General features: G+C 37.7%; 3 protein-coding genes across 7 annotated transcripts; 1 reads left to right on the top strand and 2 right to left on the bottom strand.

The window, feature by feature from the left end:
• Positions 1 to 50: 50 nt before the first annotated feature.
• On the bottom strand, positions 51 to 7,027 carry LOC136347771 (monocarboxylate transporter 12-like). 4 transcript variants are annotated; one of them, XM_066298056.1, is made up of 9 exons: positions 6,605 to 6,755; positions 4,454 to 4,688; positions 4,272 to 4,391; positions 3,358 to 3,634; positions 1,831 to 2,057; positions 1,586 to 1,778; positions 1,198 to 1,524; positions 480 to 671; positions 51 to 427 (listed from the first exon to the last, which is right to left on the bottom strand). In XM_066298056.1, exons 2-9 carry the CDS (start codon positions 4,487 to 4,489, stop codon positions 267 to 269), a joined length of 1,533 nt encoding a protein of 510 aa, XP_066154153.1. In that variant the 5' UTR covers positions 4,490 to 4,688; positions 6,605 to 6,755; the 3' UTR covers positions 51 to 266. The 4 variants fall into 4 exon arrangements, with proteins under 4 accessions (XP_066154153.1, XP_066154155.1, XP_066154154.1 ...); XM_066298058.1 differs by lacking the exons at positions 4,454 to 4,688; positions 6,605 to 6,755 and adding an exon at positions 6,881 to 7,027; XM_066298057.1 differs by lacking the exon at positions 4,454 to 4,688 and having other exon boundaries at positions 6,605 to 6,765.
• A 259-nt stretch (positions 7,028 to 7,286) lies between these two features.
• LOC136347832 (mitochondrial ornithine transporter 1) lies at positions 7,287 to 9,381 on the bottom strand. The gene is made up of 4 exons (XM_066298164.1): positions 8,803 to 9,381; positions 8,437 to 8,673; positions 7,843 to 8,142; positions 7,287 to 7,793 (listed from the first exon to the last, which is right to left on the bottom strand). The coding sequence occupies exons 1-4, from the start codon at positions 8,891 to 8,893 to the stop codon at positions 7,480 to 7,482; spliced, it is 942 nt and encodes a 313-aa protein (XP_066154261.1). The 5' UTR covers positions 8,894 to 9,381; the 3' UTR covers positions 7,287 to 7,479.
• A 370-nt stretch (positions 9,382 to 9,751) lies between these two features.
• On the top strand, positions 9,752 to 20,610 carry lva (lava lamp). Of its 2 annotated transcripts, none has more exons than XM_066298278.1 (15): positions 9,752 to 9,857; positions 9,924 to 10,094; positions 10,142 to 10,305; positions 10,364 to 11,292; positions 11,351 to 11,611; positions 11,821 to 11,925; positions 11,977 to 12,224; positions 12,277 to 12,418; positions 12,468 to 12,655; positions 12,714 to 12,851; positions 12,913 to 18,576; positions 18,638 to 18,963; positions 19,019 to 19,262; positions 19,312 to 19,664; positions 19,730 to 20,610. In XM_066298278.1, the coding sequence occupies exons 2-15, from the start codon at positions 9,930 to 9,932 to the stop codon at positions 19,974 to 19,976; spliced, it is 9,174 nt and encodes a 3,057-aa protein (XP_066154375.1). In that variant the 5' UTR covers positions 9,752 to 9,857; positions 9,924 to 9,929; the 3' UTR covers positions 19,977 to 20,610. The 2 variants fall into 2 exon arrangements, with proteins under 2 accessions (XP_066154375.1, XP_066154374.1); XM_066298277.1 differs by having other exon boundaries at positions 11,345 to 11,611.
• The last annotated feature ends 185 nt before the right edge of the window (positions 20,611 to 20,795 follow it).

Below are 20,795 nucleotides of genomic sequence, written 5' to 3'. Positions count from 1 at the left end.
TGAAAGAGTCTTATGCATTTTAATATTAAAAGACACACAGTGTCCGGAAATTTACAAAACTAAAATCGTTTATTTTTCCTTCATAAATCTGGCTAAAAAACTAAATATCACAATACATTTTAGGTACGTACTTAAGTAAAAAATCGCAAAGTCTGCTCAAAAACGCCCTAAAAAGGCACATTCGTTCAAATCCTATGGGAAACTTTCATACTTCGTTAATCTATTAAGTAAATATTTTATGTCTTAACAACCAGAACTCCCTGGGCTCAAGCAGCTGGAGTGGTCACCACGGAGTCCTGGGCGTTTCCTGCTTTGCAGCACCTCTTATAAAGCACAATTTCAGTAAGCCAGAAAATAACCACAGAAAGGATTATAATGTCCAGGAGATGAATGCACGTGTCGTAGTCAAAAGCGTCCTTCAGCATACCTAAAAGCGCAAAAAACCCGTAAAAAAAACCTTTTTCAGTCATAGTCCCCACCTAAAGGTTCCCCTACTGACATAACGAAAAACCCTTTAACCACCATGTTAAGACCTACTGCGGAGGGCAGTTCGTTCTTCGGAATGTACTCTGATATGACCAAGTTTTGATTGATGATGGTTATGCTCCTTATATAACCCACGATCACCGAGACCACCAAGACGCCTTGGTAGGATGTCAGGTAAACCAGCACTAGAAAGAAACGTACCGTCAAGACCTCACTAAAAGCCATAAGAAGAATTTTAATTTGAGTCATTATGCATTCAGGAAGCACATGCGAGGTAGCATTAATGCTCAGATAATGCTGCGTGAATAATATGAATGGAAAACCAGCTGCTTAATAGCATAAATGAATTATAAGTATTTGATTTACTTCAAGTCTCACTGGGGGAACTGTTGAAAATTGAATATCATGAATATGAAACCGAAAAAGAAACGATTTAGGAATTTTGAGAGCCATTTATCCTCAAGTTCCTGAGATATCGACGATTAAGTTTGGAAAAAAATAAATTTGAACAAACTGGTTTTGTTCTGGTTTGCAGCAATTTGCAGAAACGTTTCGACACTACGCAATCGAGAATTCGAATATCGAGGAGAAAAATGGTTTTTCAAAAAAATACAAATAAATTCATCTATCTTCCTCACACACAACGTGTCCGACATAAGTTGTGTCGACTGATTTCCCGCTTCGTTCAAAATCATTAACAAAACTAACTACCTGATCTCGAGATCCCCAAAAGTACCGCCCCCACCATAAACTGCGACCTATTTCCCATGTCCAGTTTCCTGAATATTTCCGGCATGGTCATCCTTCCCGCGATGTCTGCCGCAGATAAAGCAGTCATGCACGTGGTGGTTTGCCACATATCGAACTTGACTTCGTCTTGCAGGAACATGGGGAAAAAGGTGCTGAAGCTGATGGAACTCACGTAGCAGAGCCCCAATCCCAACGACATGTGCACGAATCTAAAATCCTTCATGAGGTGAAGGTCCCAGGTATTGATCACCTGCTTCAAGCAAGAGGTGCGCTTTTGAAACATGCTTTCTGAAATTATTTTTATAATGAAGACGGTATGTAACTGAAGCTTCCGTGGAGACTTTGGAACCTTTGGAGACTATTCCAATTGGATCTTTTTTCTTGGGGTCTTGAATTACCGACTTCACCTCTTTTTGCAGAAGAGACTGAGATTCGCTCTTATTTAAGTCGGTCTTCGTCTCTTCACACTCAGAATTGCTGTTTAAGTCGTACTTTCCTTCCTCAACGTTCAGTTCTTCGGGTTTTTTACAGCAGAGCACGGGCTGCAATGGACTTTCTTAAATACTTAAAAATTAAGGTTACGGTCCTCGGTACCTTGAATAGGAAGGCCCCGACGACTCCAGTTAAACTGATGCACCCCAATATGAACGAGGTTCCATGAAATTCGTAATTTTTGAGGAGCAACCCAACAAAAATGGGCATTATCATTTGACCAGTACTGGTTCCTGCCATGGACAGACCCACAGCAGTGCTCTTCCTCTTGGTGAAGTATTCGCTGATTGCCAGGAATGTGGATGAGGCAATTACTCCTAAGCCAAGGCCTAGGGAAAGTGGAGAGAAAAAAATTGTTGTATTCAAATTCTATCTAAATGTTGCAGATAAATTAGTAAAAATGTTCTAGAGCACTATTAAAAAAGTCATTATCAGTCTCACGAGTGTGCACATAGCGGTATCACGTGAAGATAGTTGATTATTCTTAAATTCATATCTATTATTTTATTGGATGAGTTAACGACTTGTAAACAAGTTAATAATGTTACTGAAATAGGTTATTTTCTACTACGAAATTGCGAAACTTACCAATCCATTAATTTTATTATGTATTTACAGATGAGGAGAATAGGAGAGCGTAGGAGAAAAAAGGAACAATTTTTCAAAGTTCCATGAAAGATGATGATGCACCACTGACTTTTGTCCGGAATATATCATATCACCATGGCTACGTTTCAGGGGGCGATAATCCTCTGGAAAATAATAAAACGGTGATAGACCCGTGGTCGTGAATCGATAAATGAACCATCGAAAATGATACATTTTTAGCCATGGGTCTACCAGCACTTTTTCATTATTCTACAGAATACTACCGCCCCTTGAACTATCTCCATGATGGTAGGTTACCTCCTATATACGAGGGCTGTTTTTTCAAGTTTCGTTCAATCGGCTGTGGATACTCAGTTGCCACAAAGATGCGGTTTTCGCTTAGTATCAATTATTCATCTCTGCCAGATCATATCAAGCGTCGTATGAGGAGTGTTTGACAATTCGCCGTATAGGCCTGATCTGACACCAAATGACTTTCACATCGTCGCTACGACGAAACTGTGAAATTGAGAAAATAGCCATTGGACACAAACGAGAAATTGAAGTGACGTGTACAATGTTGGCTTAGTGCACAGCCAGCAACTTGGTATAGAAAAACTTGTTCCCCCATACCACAATGTTCTTAATGTTCTCGGTGACTATGTCGAAAAGTAGTTTGGATGCATAAGCAACTTTTATGTATAATAAAACATGTTTTGCTGATATCATTAGTTTTTACTAGTTCACAGGAACTTGAAAAATAATAGCTTTCGTACATTCGGAGCATCCAAAATTGCTCAGTGTGATACCTGGCATCAAAAGGAATTTTCCACGTTATTGTCGAGTAACTCAAAAAGCGACCTAAATGTGAATTTTCGAACGAGACCGGCAACAGCAATTGACAGCTCGCATCTAACCGCAATAAAAAATATCGCGCAACTGCGTTCCAAAATTAAATTTCTCTTTTTATCTATTATTTATCATGACTTTTGAAGCCCTTGAAGAGAGTTTTAATAACTTTCCAGCTTTCCTCATACTCACCAGTGAAAAATCCATAACTGATAATAATGTGCCATATCTCAGTGGCAAAGCTGGATAGAATCATACCAACTCCTACGCAAACCACCCCGAATATGGTGATAGTCCTGACACTAATGCCCCGCTTCATCAGAGGCCCGACAAGCAACCCTGAGAAGTTAGTGACGCACACACTAACCGCCATCACCAGGGTAATACCTGTGGCGTGTCCACCAGCCATATCTTTGAGGGTTTCCCCGAAAATCAGTCCGAAGACCGAGAAAAGGGCTTGATTTACGGTCTAAAAGAGTAAATCTTGATTGAACTCCTGATCGAAATCGTTTTTGAATGGGTGAAGGGGTCGGAAAAAACTCCTGTTTTGTATATAAATTTGAACTAAAAATATGCAAGTAAACATAAATATTCTAGTGATAGTGTGCAACATTTGACATGATTAATTACTCTTATTGAATTCATAATCACGAGACTCAGCGGTTTTATCTGGCGGGGAGCTCCGCAGAGCACATGACTTCCTATCAGAAATGCGACGATTTATTGGTTTATTTAAGACAGATGTTTTTGAAAATATATTGATCCATTCGTTGTTGATAATGTGTTCAAAAATTCAAGCAAAAGCCCCACTTTATTAGAAACAACAAAGTCGCAAGATCTTAGATGAAAACAAATCTAATTTTAGAACAAGGAAGGGATAGTATGTTAACTAATTAACTCGTCCCAATGCTTAAACCGTAAACATAAAGGACAAAATCGTGTGTTTGCACTCAAATTATCGTTGACATTGTTCGGTAGCCTTACAACTATTATTGATTGACGAGAATGATGGTTTATACACATGCACTTGAAGTGCGGTTTCGTACGACCTAGTTTGCGCCAGTCGCGATCTTATACGGATTCCAAGAATTAAAAAAAAAACTTACATTGATTATAGCAGCTCCCAGAACCACCATCCATCCCCAGCCCCCATCTGGAGGCTCCTCGGGGGTTTTGCTGAGCTCCGAGGCTTTCTGAGGCGCTCTGCTCGTCATGATCCTGTCAGTCTGGAACAAGCCAGTTTGCCGAGTAAAAAACCCTATAAGACCCAAACTCAATATAAATCTACCGTAATGTACTCAAGGTGTTTCCCCCCTGATTTCATGAAGTATAACTTATTAATAAGTGCTCCTGAAACTTGTCGGTCTAATCAGTTAGTGCTAATTGCGAATGCAAATATCGATCATCCATCCCTCACAAGAATCGTCAAGTAGTGTCTAAATTAAGAGCTTATTAATTCCCTGCCATAGTGCGTCGTTTTCAGTCCTGGTATCCAGGCAATTGAAGGTATATTGCCAGTCAGACTATAATAATAGGAAAAGTCACACGATGAGCTCGTGCTCGGTTGGAGAAGGTCAACAATTGCTTTAATTGCGTCAAGAAGTGACTATCTCCATGGCTTTGCGTTAATGCAACACTCATGTGTTACGTGGATTACACTTTCAATATGACTCACAATGTGAGGTAAAACTCGCCAAGGAGATATGTTAGCGATCAAGGCATTACTGGCTGTTGAAACGAAGATATCTTTATAATAATTGCTTCAAGTGTTCAGTCAAGATCAGGAAGGTTTAGCAACCAATATGAGCAAATGTTTTTTTAATCACTCTGTATATTTTAATCCATTTTGTATATTTGAAGGCTTCCTGTATATGTGGAATCCTCATGTGTTTTTTAACCCTCTTTGTATATAATTTATTTTCTCAAAAATATTAATCCCACTCTTAGGCCCCTCTTTACTCCCCTCCTCCCACCACCGCCACACCGCAGCTTGAGATGGTAAATTCTATTATTTCTGGATTTAGGCCCTATTTTACCACCTTAAATTGATTTCAGACGCGTGCCAAATCTAGTTTGGAGTCATAAAATTGAACATCAAGTTTTTTTTGTCTCTCGCTTTTTTCCATATCTCAAATCGTTTTGGATTTGTTTGAAACAAACGTTGACCTAACACAAATGCCGATAAATCAATCAGTATATCCCTCTCTGTTTTACACGTTATGTTCGTTATCTCTGCCTCAATAATTGAGAGATAAGAGATTTGTTAAACAATGCAAGAAATGTGTGGTTTTTCAGTATCTCTGCGTGTGGTATCGAGGGCCTCTGTGAAGCTCCAAATGATGCCTAAGAACGAAAATATTTTACAATTTTTGAAGGATAGTTCGAGGCGCCTAACCGCGCTGAAATGCATCAAAATCCTTTGCTCAAACTAAAGTAACAACTCAACAAGCATTTAGAGGCTCTAAACCTTACCGATAGAAAACAAAACTTTAACCATTGTCAAAGCTGAACTTAAAGTGTATAAATGCGCTCAAGGGACATGAAAAATGAATATCTAATCAATAATAATTTCACAAAGATGGCCAGAAATTCAAGGGCTTTCCAGAAACTCTAAAAGGCACCTAAAAAAGAAAAACATTTTTCCCATTGCAGAGGAGCTTGTGCGCGTTCGTTTGAACGGTACAATGTACCCGTAGGGCTAAGGTCGCTCGAAGTCGATCTCCAAAACCATCGGAGAACGGATAAAAACACGAGGAAATATCTCAATTTGGCCATCTGAGACGATAACAATTTTATAGTCTTAGACGAGCAAAAATAGCGCCCTTCGAATCTTCGCAATCACTTTCCAACCGTAATACCCTTAGGACTGCACAAGATTACTCAACCTACAGATATCTCGAAGGCGTAGAAGCACGGAGAACGCAAATAAGAAATGTCAAATTTCAACAACTCCACGAGCACTTCTAGGAAATTCAAATGGCTTAAGAATGGAGGAATATTGTAAAACGTGATCGTATTGAGGACACTAACATACATCTATTTACTAATATGGGTCTAATTAAACGAGCCGTTTCGTGACTTGATACTATGAAAACTCTAAAGCGGCCTCATTTGAACGTTTAGTTACAGCTTAATTTATTACATTTAAATGAATCACTAGAAATTCTCGCGCCAAATAATGGTTTATTTGCCCGCCTTGTGACTTCAGCTAGAACAAACACATTCGTGATGATGGAATAGCACAAGCGGCACGGGAGGCAAAAATAATGAAGTTGAATCTAAAAATAATTTTTCGACTGCGACAAAGAGCCTCAGCTTGCTCGGCTCCTCCGCCTATGGCGAACTTGCCTATGAGAGCTCAACTCATTTACTTCAATTGAACGCTCAAATAGACTAAAATTACATCTAAGGCTCATTAAAACTACAATAATTCTCTCACCTTCTAGTGAAAGCTTCACTTGAATTCTAACCACAAGGAAAAAGCACTGAATTCGAAATTCCAAAAAAGGATTCAAGCTCTTCGACCGCAGCCGCACCAAGACCAACAAACAAAAGATTTAGAATTGTAAACTCGAGGGAATTAATATTGATGTGAACAATTAAATCTTCTACAGATAAGCGACTATCTACATAAATGTAAAGTCTTAGCAGTGGCGTACCATGCGAGTCTATGTAATTGCACCGGGGGCAATCGTAAACGTTAAAAAACACTTACCGAAATCACGGCAGATAAGCGGATTTCAGCTCATGGGTACACAAACGTTGATTAAAGCGCTGTTATATCAAAACTTGTCTGAAAGTTCCGTTAAAAAACGTTTACACGTGATGGTCACTCTACAAATGTCTGTCTACAAATGCATTAATTGGCGGCAGTATTTTAATTACTGCAGTGGAACAACTAAATTGTATAAGCTATCAAGGAATTAATCAGCTCGTGAACTCTCTCATCGGGTGTTTAAATGCTAGAATACTTTCAATTTAAAGCTGAAATCATGGGAGTTTTCCGCAAGATGCGAATCCGCAAGTGAACCTATCTGATTTTCTTTCACGAGTTATCAATCACCGCACTGCCAAATCAAAATGGATTCTTGGGGATAGTTTATGGATAAATAAAGAGATCATAAAATTTATGTGCAAATATTAGCTATTTAATCTATACATGTATATAAATTCGCCTATATAAAAGAAAAATCTTTACATTTTTTATAAAAAAATTCTCCATGTATCAATTCTCTTATGACGATTAGAGAGCAAAACTATGGCTTAAAGTAGGACTAGAAAAGTAAAAGTAACCCTCTCAATGTTTTATTAACACTAGAATAAATAATTCAAAAACTTCTTGCAATATTCCACGGTGACGAAGAGGGTGGCCGTAGCGGGGATGGCGCGCAATAACGTGGGCGTCAAGCCCTTGTACAAAGCGCCAATTCCTTCATTTCGGGCAATTTTCGAAATTGTAGTGACTAAATTTTCGTTTAGATTGTTCACTTGAATGCGTGATTTAGCGACGTCAAACGGGAATGTTGTGGTCCAGAAAACCCCCCCGCCGACCCCGCCTGCGAGCATCGTTCGCCAAAGCCCTATATCCTCTTTTCTTTCATTCGATTTCCTCAAAAACTCCCGCGTACCTGTAAAAATTGTTTAAAAATATGTCTATCCAAGAAATGAAAATCAAACCTTCATATCCTCCAAAAAAGAAGAAATACCCTGGCATTTCCCTAGCTAAAGTCGGCACTAATCCCCGGAACATCCCCTTTAGCCCTTCAGCCCTGCAAATTTCCTGCGTTAACGCCAAGGGCCCGATATATTTTACATGGGCAGCTCCATTGGCCAGCAACTGGCTGTTAACCTCATGCATTGCTTGCAGCTTGCACTTGATTAATTCCGTTGGGGTAATTGCGACTGACGAGAAAAACGATGCAAGAAAACCGGCAGATGCGTTTGAGAATACAGAAAGGTCTTCTGCGTTTGTGGCACCTGCGAAAGCACCCAAAAATTAGTTTAAATGCTGAAATTTTTGTTTGTTATTAAGAAAGCGCATCAATCAACCTTCGAATAAAAAAAAACTTTCGTATAAATATAAAATACAACTGGGAATTATTTGACATCTTGGCAACATTGCATCTTCCTGCAAATGGGTTTCCAATTGGGGTTACTTCCATATAACTCTACAGTAAAAATGTGACAAATGAAGAAGACATGGTTGCCAGTTTTCATCAAAGTTACTTTTAATTCTTTGCCACAATTACATTAAATTCTAATTTTTCTCACCTGTAGCTCTCATAATGAGTTTCTGGCAAAACCCATAGCACAGAAAGAGCACTGAATTTTCGACTATATTAGTTGCCAGTGCAGGTACTGTTCCTGCATACAGCCCTCTTATGATACCATCCTGCACATATGTTTTTCGAAAGCATTCAACCATGTTTGTATATAATAAAGGAAAAGTCTGCATTTTCACTTTGACAGTGTCAAGGGGTTGTCCTACGTATACCAAAGCTATACCACCTAAAGACGTATGAATAGTTGGGCATCAAAGGGAAGTTGGAATTTTAAAGCTCCAGGGCCAATGAATTAATAGTGAAGAAAGTTAAAATTGATAAATGTTTCAATATGGTATACCAACTGAAATCCTACCTAAACATCCTGCAGTAAAATCTATTATTCCTTCCTTAACATGATTCTGGTTCTTGCTGGAAGGACAGTTTTCAAATTCTTCAAGGATCATTTTACTTACTTTACTAACAAAACATAGCACCACATGAACTCATAGTTCATTCATAAGATTCATAAGTAGTGAATTGCTATGAGGTTATAACAGATGCGTTTTCAATTGTTGGCTTATCAGGAAAGCACTTGGGAGATAAGAATGTGTAATTGTGACATCTTAGTTTCTGAACACGAAGGTTTGTTATTTATAACGGGAAATATTGAAGTATGGCTGAAATTGAATAAAACCAATGATACGTGTTATTTTTATATATTTAAATGTCTTTTTTGTGGAAGTTTATACGTTTTAAATGTTTATATTTTGTATCTTTTTAACTTTGTATTCATGTTAACATTTAAAATAGTGGGTTTAGCATGTTGGAACTTGCAAAATTTGTTTAATTAATATCCCAGGTATCACACATTTATAATTTTAGTGTCTTTTTAACAATAATTAATATAAAATTTTAATAATGCATTTTCACACATCAAACAGAATTTCCTTTGAATTCAAATTTTTCTGAAGGTTATGTAAAATGTCAAGATAATTTAAAATACAGAAATACCTATCTACGATCGATGATTTGGCAATGCTGCATTACATGTTAACCTAACTCTTAATCGAAAAGATTTTGTACATTCTTGCGATATTAAAGGAATATGTGCCATAGTGTGAGCACTAATCATTTCAATTTTAATATATGGAAACTCCGAAGTAGTACAAATTTCAATATCCGATAGAAATTAGTAATAGGAAATTATGAAGTTTTAACAGAAAGGCGACATTACATCGTTGCCAACTTGTGATAAATCTTCCAGTAAATAATACGAACATATGTTTAACGGCGTATTGACAACGTCAAAAACATATGTTTATATCTTGTGTGTACGTGGAGGTTTTTCTAGTTTCCTTAAAGTTTGTTTTTCCGCCTAAAAGAGCTCTAAATTCCTGTTACAAGCCCTAAAATACCACTTAAAATTAGGTGAGCACACCGCCCTAAATCCTTAACACAATATAAACAAGATTCATTAATAAACTTAAAATTTAGCTCACAATGTGGGGGGATCAGAATCCTGATCCTGGGGGGACTGAATTTAAAGAGCCCTCTCAGGAACAAGCCCTTACTGAGCTCAAGGATCAGAACGAGCAGCAACTGGTGCTTATAGCGCAGTTAAAGGAAATGCTGAGAAAGGAACAGAGTAGTGTTTCCCATGATAAGGTCTGTTTGTTGCCATTATTCCTGGAAATCTTCAGTTTTCCTTACAGGTGGAAGAATATGTTAATACCCTAAATAAGGCCAGAGCCAAGAGGTTTAAACAGAAAAAGGGCGAAGCTAGTTCTAGTCCCAACATATCTACAAGTAGCGCCAATATTGATGCAAATAAGAAAGAAAGAATGAATTTGCTGAGGCAGCAACTAGAAGAAAACAAGTTAGTATTTATTACTTAAAAGCTCATGTACTTATAATAATAATTTAATTGTTTTCAGGGCCAAATTAGCTGAAAGGGGAAAAAGTCAGAAAGGCATTGAAGAAATGGTTTCTCAGATGCAAGCTCAATTAAAAGATTCTCAAGTTTTAGCTGGTTCTAGTTCCCATAACAGCTCATTTTTTGATGTGAAAAATTTAGAATACAATGAGAACACTCCACAGAAAGAAGTATATAATATTTTGCTAATAAAAGAAAGGAAAATTGCAGAGCTTTTGAGTAAAAGTCAAAAACTTGAAGGAATAGTGATTGATTTACAGGATAATTTGAAAGAAAAAGACTCAGTTATTGATGCCCGAACAAAAGCTATAACTCTAATGTCGGACAGTTTGAGTAAAAAAGGAAAAAGAACTTTGGATGCTTTGGAAGAAACAAAAGAACAAATGAGGCAGATGCAAGAGAATTTTGTCACTTTAGAGGCTGAAATGAAAGCTAGACAGTTAAGTTTACTTAACGATTTGAAGGTGAAGAATTTTGAAATTACTGAACTGCAAGATACAAATAAAAAGCTGGAACTAGAGAGAGTTGAAAATATGGTAAAAATTTCTTCAGAAGAAGGGTCAGATATTACTGAGGCCTTACACAAAGAAATTGAAAATATTCAGTTAGAAAAACAACATCTGGCAATAAAATTAGAGGAAGTTATCAATGAAAATTCCAAAGAACTTCTAAAAATGTCACAATTAGAAAATGACCCTGTTTGTCAAAGCTCTAAATTTCATGATGAATTGAATGCCTTGAAACTAAAACTAGAAGAAACAAAGTTAAATTTAAAGACTAAAACTGAAGAAAATGAGCAAATCTTAACTGCAAACAAGAAATTAATTGAGGAGAACTCTGAACATTTAGTAAAGATTGGACTATTAGAGGAAGCTGCAAAAGTCAGTGCTATTTTCAAGGAAAATAGTTCTACTGTGACTTTGAAAGATGGTAAGTGTAAAGCTGCTTCCATTTAATTCACATTTGATTTATTGTTCATTAGTTATAGAAAATGAAGAGATTTCTAAATTAAAAAAACAATTGGATGAAAGCAACAAGAGTATGATTAAAATGAGGGCAGTTCAAAAGGGAAAGGTTAAAGAACTAAACAAAAAACTAGATCAATTTAAGAAAATGAATGATTCTAATGCTTTAATAACACAGCTACAGAATGAGATTAGTAAATTAAATGAGAAAGTGGCCGAACTCGAGGATGAAAAGGGTAATTTGCAACTAAAAATGGTTGATTCTACCACTAGCTCCAAAGAAGGTAAGTTATATTGAAATTCCCTAACTTTTCCATAAATGGCAACGTCGCGCCAGTTTTTTGTTTTAAATGAAGCAGTGCAAGTATGTTCTAAGTTGTGACTTCATGGCCCAAGCTGTGTTGTCAAACATTTAAATATTACCTTTAAAATTGGTATATTATTTATCATTTAGTATTAAATTAAACTTACTAAATTCATATACATTATTCAGACCAATCAGACACTGAAACAGAACTGAAACACCTCAAGGACAAACTAGATATTGCTGAGCAGCAATTGGATGAAAAGGACAAAGTAATTCAAATTCTTGAGAAAGGTAGGCAGTATTAAAATGATTGCAAAATGTCTTATTAATTGAAATTTGCAGAAGTTTTATCGTTGAAGGATGATTTGAAGTTGAAAGCTGAAGAAGAAGTGAAAGTAAGCAGTCAGGTGTCCTCAGAAATGTCTTCCATTTATTATGAGGAACAAATAGAAGAGCTGGAGCATGAAGAGAGTAAACTAAATGAACAAATAAATCTCTTGAAAGTAGAGAAAGAAGGGATTTTGCAGGAACTGGAAAACGCTAAAAAAGAAAAGCAGGAATTGAATTCCAAATTGGAAATTTACATTCAGGTTGTTATTTCTTGATAAGGAATACAAAATTATAAAATAATGTATTAATTAGGAAAACATGGACCTAATCGACAAACTGGAGAAATTAAGTGCAGAGAAAGTTTCTTCCGCCGAAAGTATTGAAATCGTGGAAGGCTTAACGCAGCAAGAGAAACTGGAACTTGCAGCGTATCAAAAGCACTTAAACCCCGAAGGTAAAATTTTAAATTAAACTCTTAATTTTGTACTCAAAACCTGTTTTAGATATATCAGAACCTCATCTGAAGTCTCCTGAGGACGACCCACCAGCAGAACTCAACGAAACGGTGCTGCAACTCAATGAGGACACCGCGGAATTGCTGCAAAAGATCGATATGTTTACACAGGAGAGAAAAGAGGTGATGCAGAAAATGGAGGCTTTGAAAGAGGAGAATTGTACCTTAAATGTTAAGGTACATTTTTAGAAAGTGTTAGTTCAGATTCAGGGCGTTAAATATTTTCGTTAAACAGCTGCAGGAAATTGAGAACAACAGGGATATATTAGAAGAGACTTATGAACAATTGCAGAACGAGAAAGAGCAACTTGAACATGAGAAGGAAGAGTTGTCTGCGAAATTAACGGCGTTGGAAAAGAATAAACTTGAAGAGGTGCGAAATTGTTATAATTTGAGTGTTTTTTATTGATATTAATTTTTTTATGTGGTCTCAGGGAGAGTCTGCCCATTTAACTCTAGAGCTAAAAGAGCTGCAGGCCAAATTTCAAATCTTAATCCAGGAAAATGATCGACTTAAGCAAACACTTAAAGACTTCAACTCAGTTATTCAAGAGAAATACGATCTGGAAACAAAACTCGGAGAAGTAGTGGAAAACAATACGAATTTGGACTCTAAATTAAACTCAGACTTAGACGAGATCAATAACTACCAACTAATAATCGAAGAAAACAAGACTGAACTGATTAAATCGGCAGATGAAATTAACCGACTCCAGACTCGGTTAGAGGAGCGCGAACGAGACATTCAAGAGCTCCATATTAACATTAGTGAGCTGAATAGTGTGATTGATGAGCTGCAGAATAAAGAGGGCAAATTTGAAACTATCGGGTCAGAACTTGACGAATTGAAATTAATACTAAAAACCCAAATTGAACGGACAAATGAATACGAAGAGGAACTCGCTAATAATAACCAAACAATCCAAAGGTTAAATGAGGAAATTTTGGCAGTAAATAGACGAATATTTGAGCTGGATAATCAGCTGGAATTGAAGGAAGGGGAACTGGAAAAACTGGCTAAAGAAATCAATAATAAGGATGCTACAATCAAAGGCCTTCAGGGTGATATTGAGGAGAAGGATCGTTCGTTTAAAACCGTCAGCGAGGACATGAAAGAAAAGTATTTGCAGTTGCAGCAGAAACTCGACAATGACGATAAGAAGCTGGCGTTGGAATTGAGTAACAGGAATAAAGAGCAGCTGGAGAAAATGAAGAAAATTGCAGCAAACTTAAAGAAAAAGACTCAGGCTTATCAGGAATTGGAAGAAGCTTTTAAAGCCGAAAAAGAAAGGTGGGAAAGTGAGGATAGGAAAAAGATGCAAATTATTGAATGGAAAACTGAGGAACGCGCAAGCCTTAGCGACGAGCTAAGAGTTTTACGAGAAGAAATAGAGACTTTACAACAAATCAACGCAGAACAACAGCAATACATTCAAGAACTAAAGCACAAAGAAGAGAAATTACTAGAGACCAACTTGCAGCAGGAAATGTCCGCGAGTCTCCATGAAAATCCCCCCGGGTTTTTGCAGAGCAATCCTGACGACAAAATCCGAGAATTGGAGCTTCTGGTTGAAACCAATGAAGGAGAAATTATGCATTACAAGGAGAGAGTTTCTCGGCTTGAGAAAGACGTGAGGAAGATCCAGGAGGTCAAAGTCGAGCTTGAAGCGGTCAATTCTCAGTTAAACGAGAAACTGGACCTAACCTCGAATGATTTTAAAGAGAAAACTCTACTTCAAGATGAGTTGGAAATGCGTTTGTCTGAAATTACTTCGTACAACGAAGCTTTGCAGAAAAAATGGCAAAAAACACTAGAAGAGTTATCGGAGATTAGAAAAAAGAACAACGAGCAAGAGGAGCTCGTTAAAAAGTTGAAATATAAACTCAAGAAGTCCCATGATCGCGTCAGCGAATTAAAAGGAGCTCAGGAAAGTTTACAGGAGCTGGAATCTGTCAATGAAGCGTTGAAAAACCATGTAACTTCTCTTGAAGAAAATCAAAGACACATTCAAAGCGAAAACGAGGCCTTACAACGCAGAAATGTGTCTGATTATGAGAAATTTGAGTATGATTATCAGGTACAGCTGGAAGCATTGATTAAGGCTAAAAACGATCTTACAGTAGATAACGAGAAACTGCAAGAAAGGGTTAAGGAGTTGGAAGAAAGAGAACAGGAGCTTGGGCTTGAAATTGCTGATGTTAGAAAAAAAATGGAGGAAACTGAAGAAGTTAAAATGGAAGAAGTGCGGGCTCTCTTAGAAGATCTACAAACTGCAAAAGAACGCAATAATGAGTTAAATTTGAATCTCCAAGAATGTTATAGGAAAATCGAGGAGCTCTCCCAGGAAGTTGAGCTTGCAAGACAAAGTTTTGCAACACTGGAAACGCAACTAGAAGAGGTAGTTGCGGAAAAAGTAAGTCTTCAAAAATCTCTAGAGGAATCGCAGAAAAAGCTAGAGGAACAGCGAAGAGAATTGCAGGGGTCTCAGCAAGAATCTGGCGATCTAAGATTTGAAATTCAAGCCTTAGAATTCGCCAAAGATACTCTAGAAGCTTCGTGTAAGTCCTCTCAAAAACTTGAGTATTTCCAAGCTCCTGAGGCACTCACTTCTACGGAAGGACTTAAATTAACTGTGGTGACGAATGTTGAAGAAGATCATAATTTAACTGAAATTAAATTATTGAGAGCGGAACTTACGAGGCTGCAACAAGAAAATCACGCTCTACTCTTCGCAAACTCCTCGTTGGAAGCTTCGTATGAGTCCACGCAAAAGCCCGTGAATGTGAATTTGGAGGCTCGGAACGTGGTTGCAGAATCGCAGCAGGAAATACCGGTTTTCAGTGAATTCGGACAACAACCGCTGGAGGCAGCAGAAAATTGGTTTGAGCAACAATCTAGTCAAGCAGTGAATCGCCCTCCGAATATTGAAATTTCCAGAGCTGCCCGAACGACCCCAGTCATCGAAGAGGGGCGCGAAGCACTATTGCAGAAAATTAAAGCCCTAGAATTTCTGTTATATAGCGTGGATAAAGAGAAGGAGATTGCATTGGATCAGTGCACGGAGATGGTTAATACTTTAACAGAAATGATTTACGATCGTCCTAAGTCGGATTTGGAGTCTCAAATATTAGCTCCAGAGTCTTTAGAACCTGATAAACAAGCTCTGCAAGCCTTGGAATTCACTCCTACTTACGAATCATTTGGTACTCATTCAGCTCCTATAGAGGAAATTGTGCAGGCCAAAAAGGCGTATATCTGCTTTGATGATAAGGATCCCAAACCCTCATCTTCCAAGGAAGTTGAGTCTCAAATAATGTCTGAAGTAGTAGTTGCCGAGCAAAAAATGAATAAACGTGAAATGCAAAAATTGGAGTTTGAAGCTACAGATCAAGGGATCAACGAACAGAAAGGGCTGGCAGTAGAGCCCCAAGTGCAGTCCAAACACGCATATCTCTGCTACAACAAAGAAGATAAACCACAAAGTCTCGAAGCTTTTGAAGAGAATGATGACGGTTGGGCCTGGGGACCTGAGGAGGCCCGTCTTGAAGCAGAGCATTTGAGCTCCCAGGAAAACATTCCTCAGGTAAAGAACCTGCTATTGGAAGTGCAGCAGTTAAAAGAAAGCATTAAAATACTGCAAATTGAGAGAGAAAATCATTTAGAGGAAATCAAGCAGTTGCAAGTAAAATCGGGAAAATTGATCAAGAAGTGCAAGGAACTGAAGGCGAAGAAACCTGATGATGGGGGCTTTTTTGACCTAAACGAAACCATTCAGGAAGAGCTTAAAGGACAAGTACACCAGCTGGAAAAGCGAGTCAAGGAGCTTAGTTCTGAAAACGAAAAGGAGAAAACCGAGAAAAGCAGTTTACTAAAGAGGGTTGATGTATTAACAACCGCTAATGATAGATTAACAGAAATGAAGGAAATCCAAGACGCAGAGGTGCACAGATTGCAAAGGAAATGCGAAGATACGACTGAGAAGTTGAAAGAGTTCGAATGGACGCATGAAAGTTCTGTAAATCCACAAGAACCGACAACGTCGAATCTCGATCAAGCAGGCAGAATTAAGGAACTAGAGGAGACGATAAAGGACTTGAGTCTGGACAACGAGGAACTGCAGACGTTGCTGGAGGAGCAAACTGCCAAAAGGCTTGAATCTGAGAAAAACAAGTCCAGTGGAAACGAGGAAGAGTTGAAAGAACTTAGAAATATGAATCAAAACTTACACAAGGAGCTTGAGGAGGTTAAACAAAAAATCAAAGAGCTTCAAGGAGAAAAGAGAATTTTAGTAGAAGAGAAAGCGCAAATGGAGAAGACTCTTCGAAACACTCAAGCTGCGGTGTTTGAACTAGAGAGACACATGGCGAAATCCCAAACAGATCTGGAAGAAAAACAGACATTTGACTTAGAAATTCAACAAAAACAAATCATTGAGTTGCAAAGTAAACTGGACATGTCTATAAAGGAGAAATCAGACTTACAAAAGTTACTAGCTCAGACTCATGATGAACTCACCTTGAAAATTGAAGAAAACCAAATAATGAATTCACAATTAAATCAAGCTTTCGGCAGTCGGTTTGAGACCTCCGAATTGAGGTCGCAAATTGATCATTTAAATATGTTGCTACACGAGAAAGATGAGATTATTTCTAGACAAAATGGTGAGTTGGAAGTACTGCAAAATCAGCTTCATTCTATTGCCTCAGAGAAGAATAATGACTTTGAAGCAGCATTGCAGGTTAAAATAGAGCAAATACAACAAAGTCAAGAGATAATTAACGAACTTCAAGAAAGAATCAAAGAGTTGGAAGGGTTTGCTGTACAAAAGAACGCTCTGGAGCAAGAAAAACAGATACTACATGCCCAACTGCAGCAGAGAATTGAGGAAAAGAATGTAATTGCAGGAGAACTGGAATTAAACAAGGAATCATTAGCATTAATTACTCAGGAAATTGAGCAATTAAAAAAGGAGAAGCTAAGCAAAGATGTGGAAATCCAGAGATTTTTAATGGAGAGCCAGAACAAGGAACAAGAATTCCAAGACAGAGTTAATGCTCTTATGAATGAGCTAAATGAAAATTGGCAAGTTCAAGTAGATCAACGTGGATTTGATGTAGCAGAAAGTTGGAAAATGCATTTGGAAGCCGTAGAAAAGGACTACGTCTCTGCCCAAGAAAAGCTGAGGCAAGACATGCAAGAATTGGAAGAAAAGTGCAACGTCCTAGTGAATGAGAACAACGCGTTGAGGAAGAATGTCGACCAGGAAATCAAGAATGAAGTGGACAAAATGTCGGCGCTGCAACAGCAAATCGGTAGCTTACAACATACTATTATTGCTCTAAATCAATCCTTAGAAGAGAAAAATAGGCAAATTGAGGAAGTTCAAAACAATCTCTCCCACTATTCATCCTTGGATCAGGAGCTGGACGCGCTGAGACTTGACAATGCAGAGAAGGAAAAGAAACTCTCTGCCATTAACGTAGTTATTGAGACTACTCAAAAACAATTCGATGAGAAACGAGAAGTAGTTGAAGAAATAGTCTCGATTTTAGAGAAGAATACGTCATCTCCGATTTCCTATGAAAAGCTAGATATTCTTCAAGAGTTCCAACGTCAATTGGGATTGAATAAAGAATTAGAAAGAGAAATTCTAACATTAACTCATAACATTCAAGAGTGGGAGGAGAAACTAAACCGCCTGGCAGGAGAAAAAAGCAGGGAAATTACAGGGCTCAATCAAGTAATTGAGGATTTAGAGAAAGAATTGAGTGTTGTTCATGAAAAGGAGGCGGAAATAGTGCATTTAAACTCAGAATTAATGAACCTGCAAAAGACGGTTGAAACCACCCAGTTAGAGCTAGAGAAACTGAGGCAGGAACATTCAAATTGTGTGATCACCATAGAAGATAGTAATCGAATGGTACAGGAATTTGAAAATTTGCAACAATCACTACAGCAGAGTCTTTACCAGAAAGATGAAGAAATTGAGAGCGTGAAAAAGGAAATTTCACGTTTGCAAGGTGAAAATCATGATAAAATGGTGAAGGAAATTAGTGATGCATTTGCCAGACTAAAGGAAGAATACTTTAAAATAGAGGTAAGTCGCTTACAGTTATTATTTTTTGTTATAAATCCCATAATAGAGTTTCTGGTTCTAGACCTCCTTGTCTCAGACCCAAACCGACCTTGCAAAGACGAAAGATGACTTATCGCAGCAATCTCAGACTCTCCAATCAGCCAACGAAACCATTTTGCAACACCAACAAGCTCGTGCCTATTACGAGCAAGAAAACTCCAGATTAAAGGATCTGATCGATCAAAGGGAGAGCGAGTACCATAGTTCCGTGGAAAGGCTACAAAATAATCAACTCTCTGAGCTTCAAAGGCATTATGAGGAGCTCTTGTCAAACAAGGACATCGATGTGGCCACTTTAAGGGGTCAGATTCAAGAGCTTGCCATTACGAATCAGAGCTATGCAGAAAGGTTTGTGATGAAGAAAGAAGTATATGTAGGTTTTAGGAAAAGTTGAGTGTTATAGGTTGAATCAAGAGATTGCAGCAAAAGAGCAGGTTGTGCTGGAACTGAAGGAACGCACTCAATTGGTAGATGAAGACACCAAACAGCTGGAAGAGCTTAAATTGCTGATCGAGGATCAAGTTGTCAAGATTGAGCAATTGAAGAAAGATTTGTTCGATAAAAGTTTACAGTATGATGGCTTAATAGCGGAAATGGATGTCGGAAGAATTCCGGTCGTTAGACAACCTACTCCAGCTTCTCCCAATGTGAGTGTTTTAACGTTAATTCTGAATTTATTTTTTAAATTTTCTGAAGCAGGATATCACTCCGAATACACGACCTTATACGGACGATGATCTTACTGAACTTGTGAGCAGAGCAGAGTTGGATCTCGCCTTGTATATGTTGCATCAAAGGGACGTAAGATGTGAAGAACTGACTGTGGAATTGACTCAGTTATTGGAGGAGAGAGATACTCTGCAGTTAAGACTCTCTAATGCCATAAGAGAGAAAGAGGAATTGAGGAGACTTGCGGGTAGCAATGATAATACATTTGGTTTGCAGCCAAGAGATAGCAGCCAAATCCAATCTACCTCGACGCATTTATCAACCAATACAACAGAAGCAGCCAAAGATTCAATAGAAAGTGAGAAAAACTTAGCCACAAAGTATGTACCAAATTCTGTGAGGAGACAAAAGCAGTGATTGAGAATGAATTTTGTTTTATTTGCAGATTGTCGGAATTGAGGAATATCGGCTATAAAAAAGATAAGACTTTTGTGGACGAACAGGAAACAAGGCGATTGCAGCAATTGGCGATAATGCAACAACACATAAATGAGGCGTCAAAGTTACCTCCCGAAGCAGCTGCAAAGCTGGTAGATGCGACTTACACTCTTTCTCGTGACGTTCAGAGTCCTTCCAAAGTGCTCCTCAACTGGCTGTGGGGCAAAAACCCCCCAAAGGCTAACGATTCATAGCACAAATTCGCCACTCCCAGAGTTATAAGTTTAAAGATGAAAAAGTCGGTACGAAAAATAAAAAAATTGCGCCAATCCTCCACATTCCTCTCGTAATGGACTAAAACCAGGTTTGGCCACAAAAGGATACTAAAGTGGGAAATGCTTCACGTTAAAGCCAAACTTTTTGAGTTTGTTGTTGAGCGTTTAAATGGTGTGATAATTAGGGTCTTAACAATTTTTTATGGTACAGTTAGGTGCGAAAATTATAATTGTTGTTCCTTGTATATTTTTATTTAAACTTTTCAAAATGTGTTCTATATGTTTGAGACAGATTGTTCCTTTTTTCTTATATTGTATTTAGGAACGGGCTCTCACACCTGAATTAGGGGTAGGAATTTCAGAGTATTGCACACATTTGGGCATTCACCGTCCATATATTTTTAGTTTATCGTTAACATTTGCTATTTTACAGTTTTCCAAGTCCTATGTAAATAAGGACTGTAATTCTCAGTTCGTTTTATCTAAGAAAAGTGTACAATTCCATCGTTACACTCCGTTCTTATGTACGAAGTAAGACTGTCAAATAGAATATAAGAAAAAAAAAAATTTCTGTTGTAATATGTTTCAAATATATTCTGAAATTTTAACCACAGTTAATGGATTTTTATTGTCGACTGCAATGCAGGAACTATTTTAGGCCAAATTTCGATAAATCGAATTAATTTAATGTTATCTGTGAAATTTATGAGAAATTTTAATTAAGTAATGTAGAACTTTAACAACATTACTTTCGCTAAATGTTCAATAAAGCTACTGAAAGTAATTAGTCTACGTTTA

The sequence above is a fragment of the Euwallacea fornicatus genome, chromosome 30, assembly GCF_040115645.1.
Source record: "Euwallacea fornicatus isolate EFF26 chromosome 30, ASM4011564v1, whole genome shotgun sequence".
NCBI classification, from domain to species: Eukaryota; Metazoa; Arthropoda; class Insecta; order Coleoptera; family Curculionidae; genus Euwallacea; species Euwallacea fornicatus.
Note: the sequence above shows the minus strand (reverse complement) of the source record. Positions and strands in the feature narration are given on the sequence as shown.

Coding starts and splice junctions, on each gene's coding strand:
- LOC136347832 (XM_066298164.1), bottom strand. CDS start 8,893: ATGATCCTTGAAGAATTTGAAAACTGTCCTTCCAGCAAGAACCAGAAT. Junction 8,674..8,802: donor TTTTACTGCAGGATGTTTAG/GTAGGATTTCAG, acceptor ATACGTCTTTAG/GTGGTATAGCTTTGGTATAC. Junction 8,143..8,436: donor ACTCATTATGAGAGCTACAG/GTGAGAAAAATT, acceptor GTGCTTTCGCAG/GTGCCACAAACGCAGAAGAC.
- LOC136347771 (XM_066298056.1), bottom strand. CDS start 4,489: ATGAAATCAGGGGGGAAACACCTTGAGTACATTACG. Junction 3,635..4,271: donor TGGGAGCTGCTATAATCAAT/GTAAGTTTTTTT, acceptor TTACTCTTTTAG/ACCGTAAATCAAGCCCTTTT. Junction 428..479: donor GTCAGTAGGGGAACCTTTAG/GTGGGGACTATG, acceptor TTGCGCTTTTAG/GTATGCTGAAGGACGCTTTT.
- lva (XM_066298277.1), top strand. CDS start 9,930: ATGTGGGGGGATCAGAATCCTGATCCTGGGGGGACTGAATTTAAAGAG. Junction 12,225..12,276: donor AATTGGAAATTTACATTCAG/GTTGTTATTTCT, acceptor TGTATTAATTAG/GAAAACATGGACCTAATCGA. Junction 19,665..19,729: donor GAGAAAAACTTAGCCACAAA/GTATGTACCAAA, acceptor TTTTATTTGCAG/ATTGTCGGAATTGAGGAATA.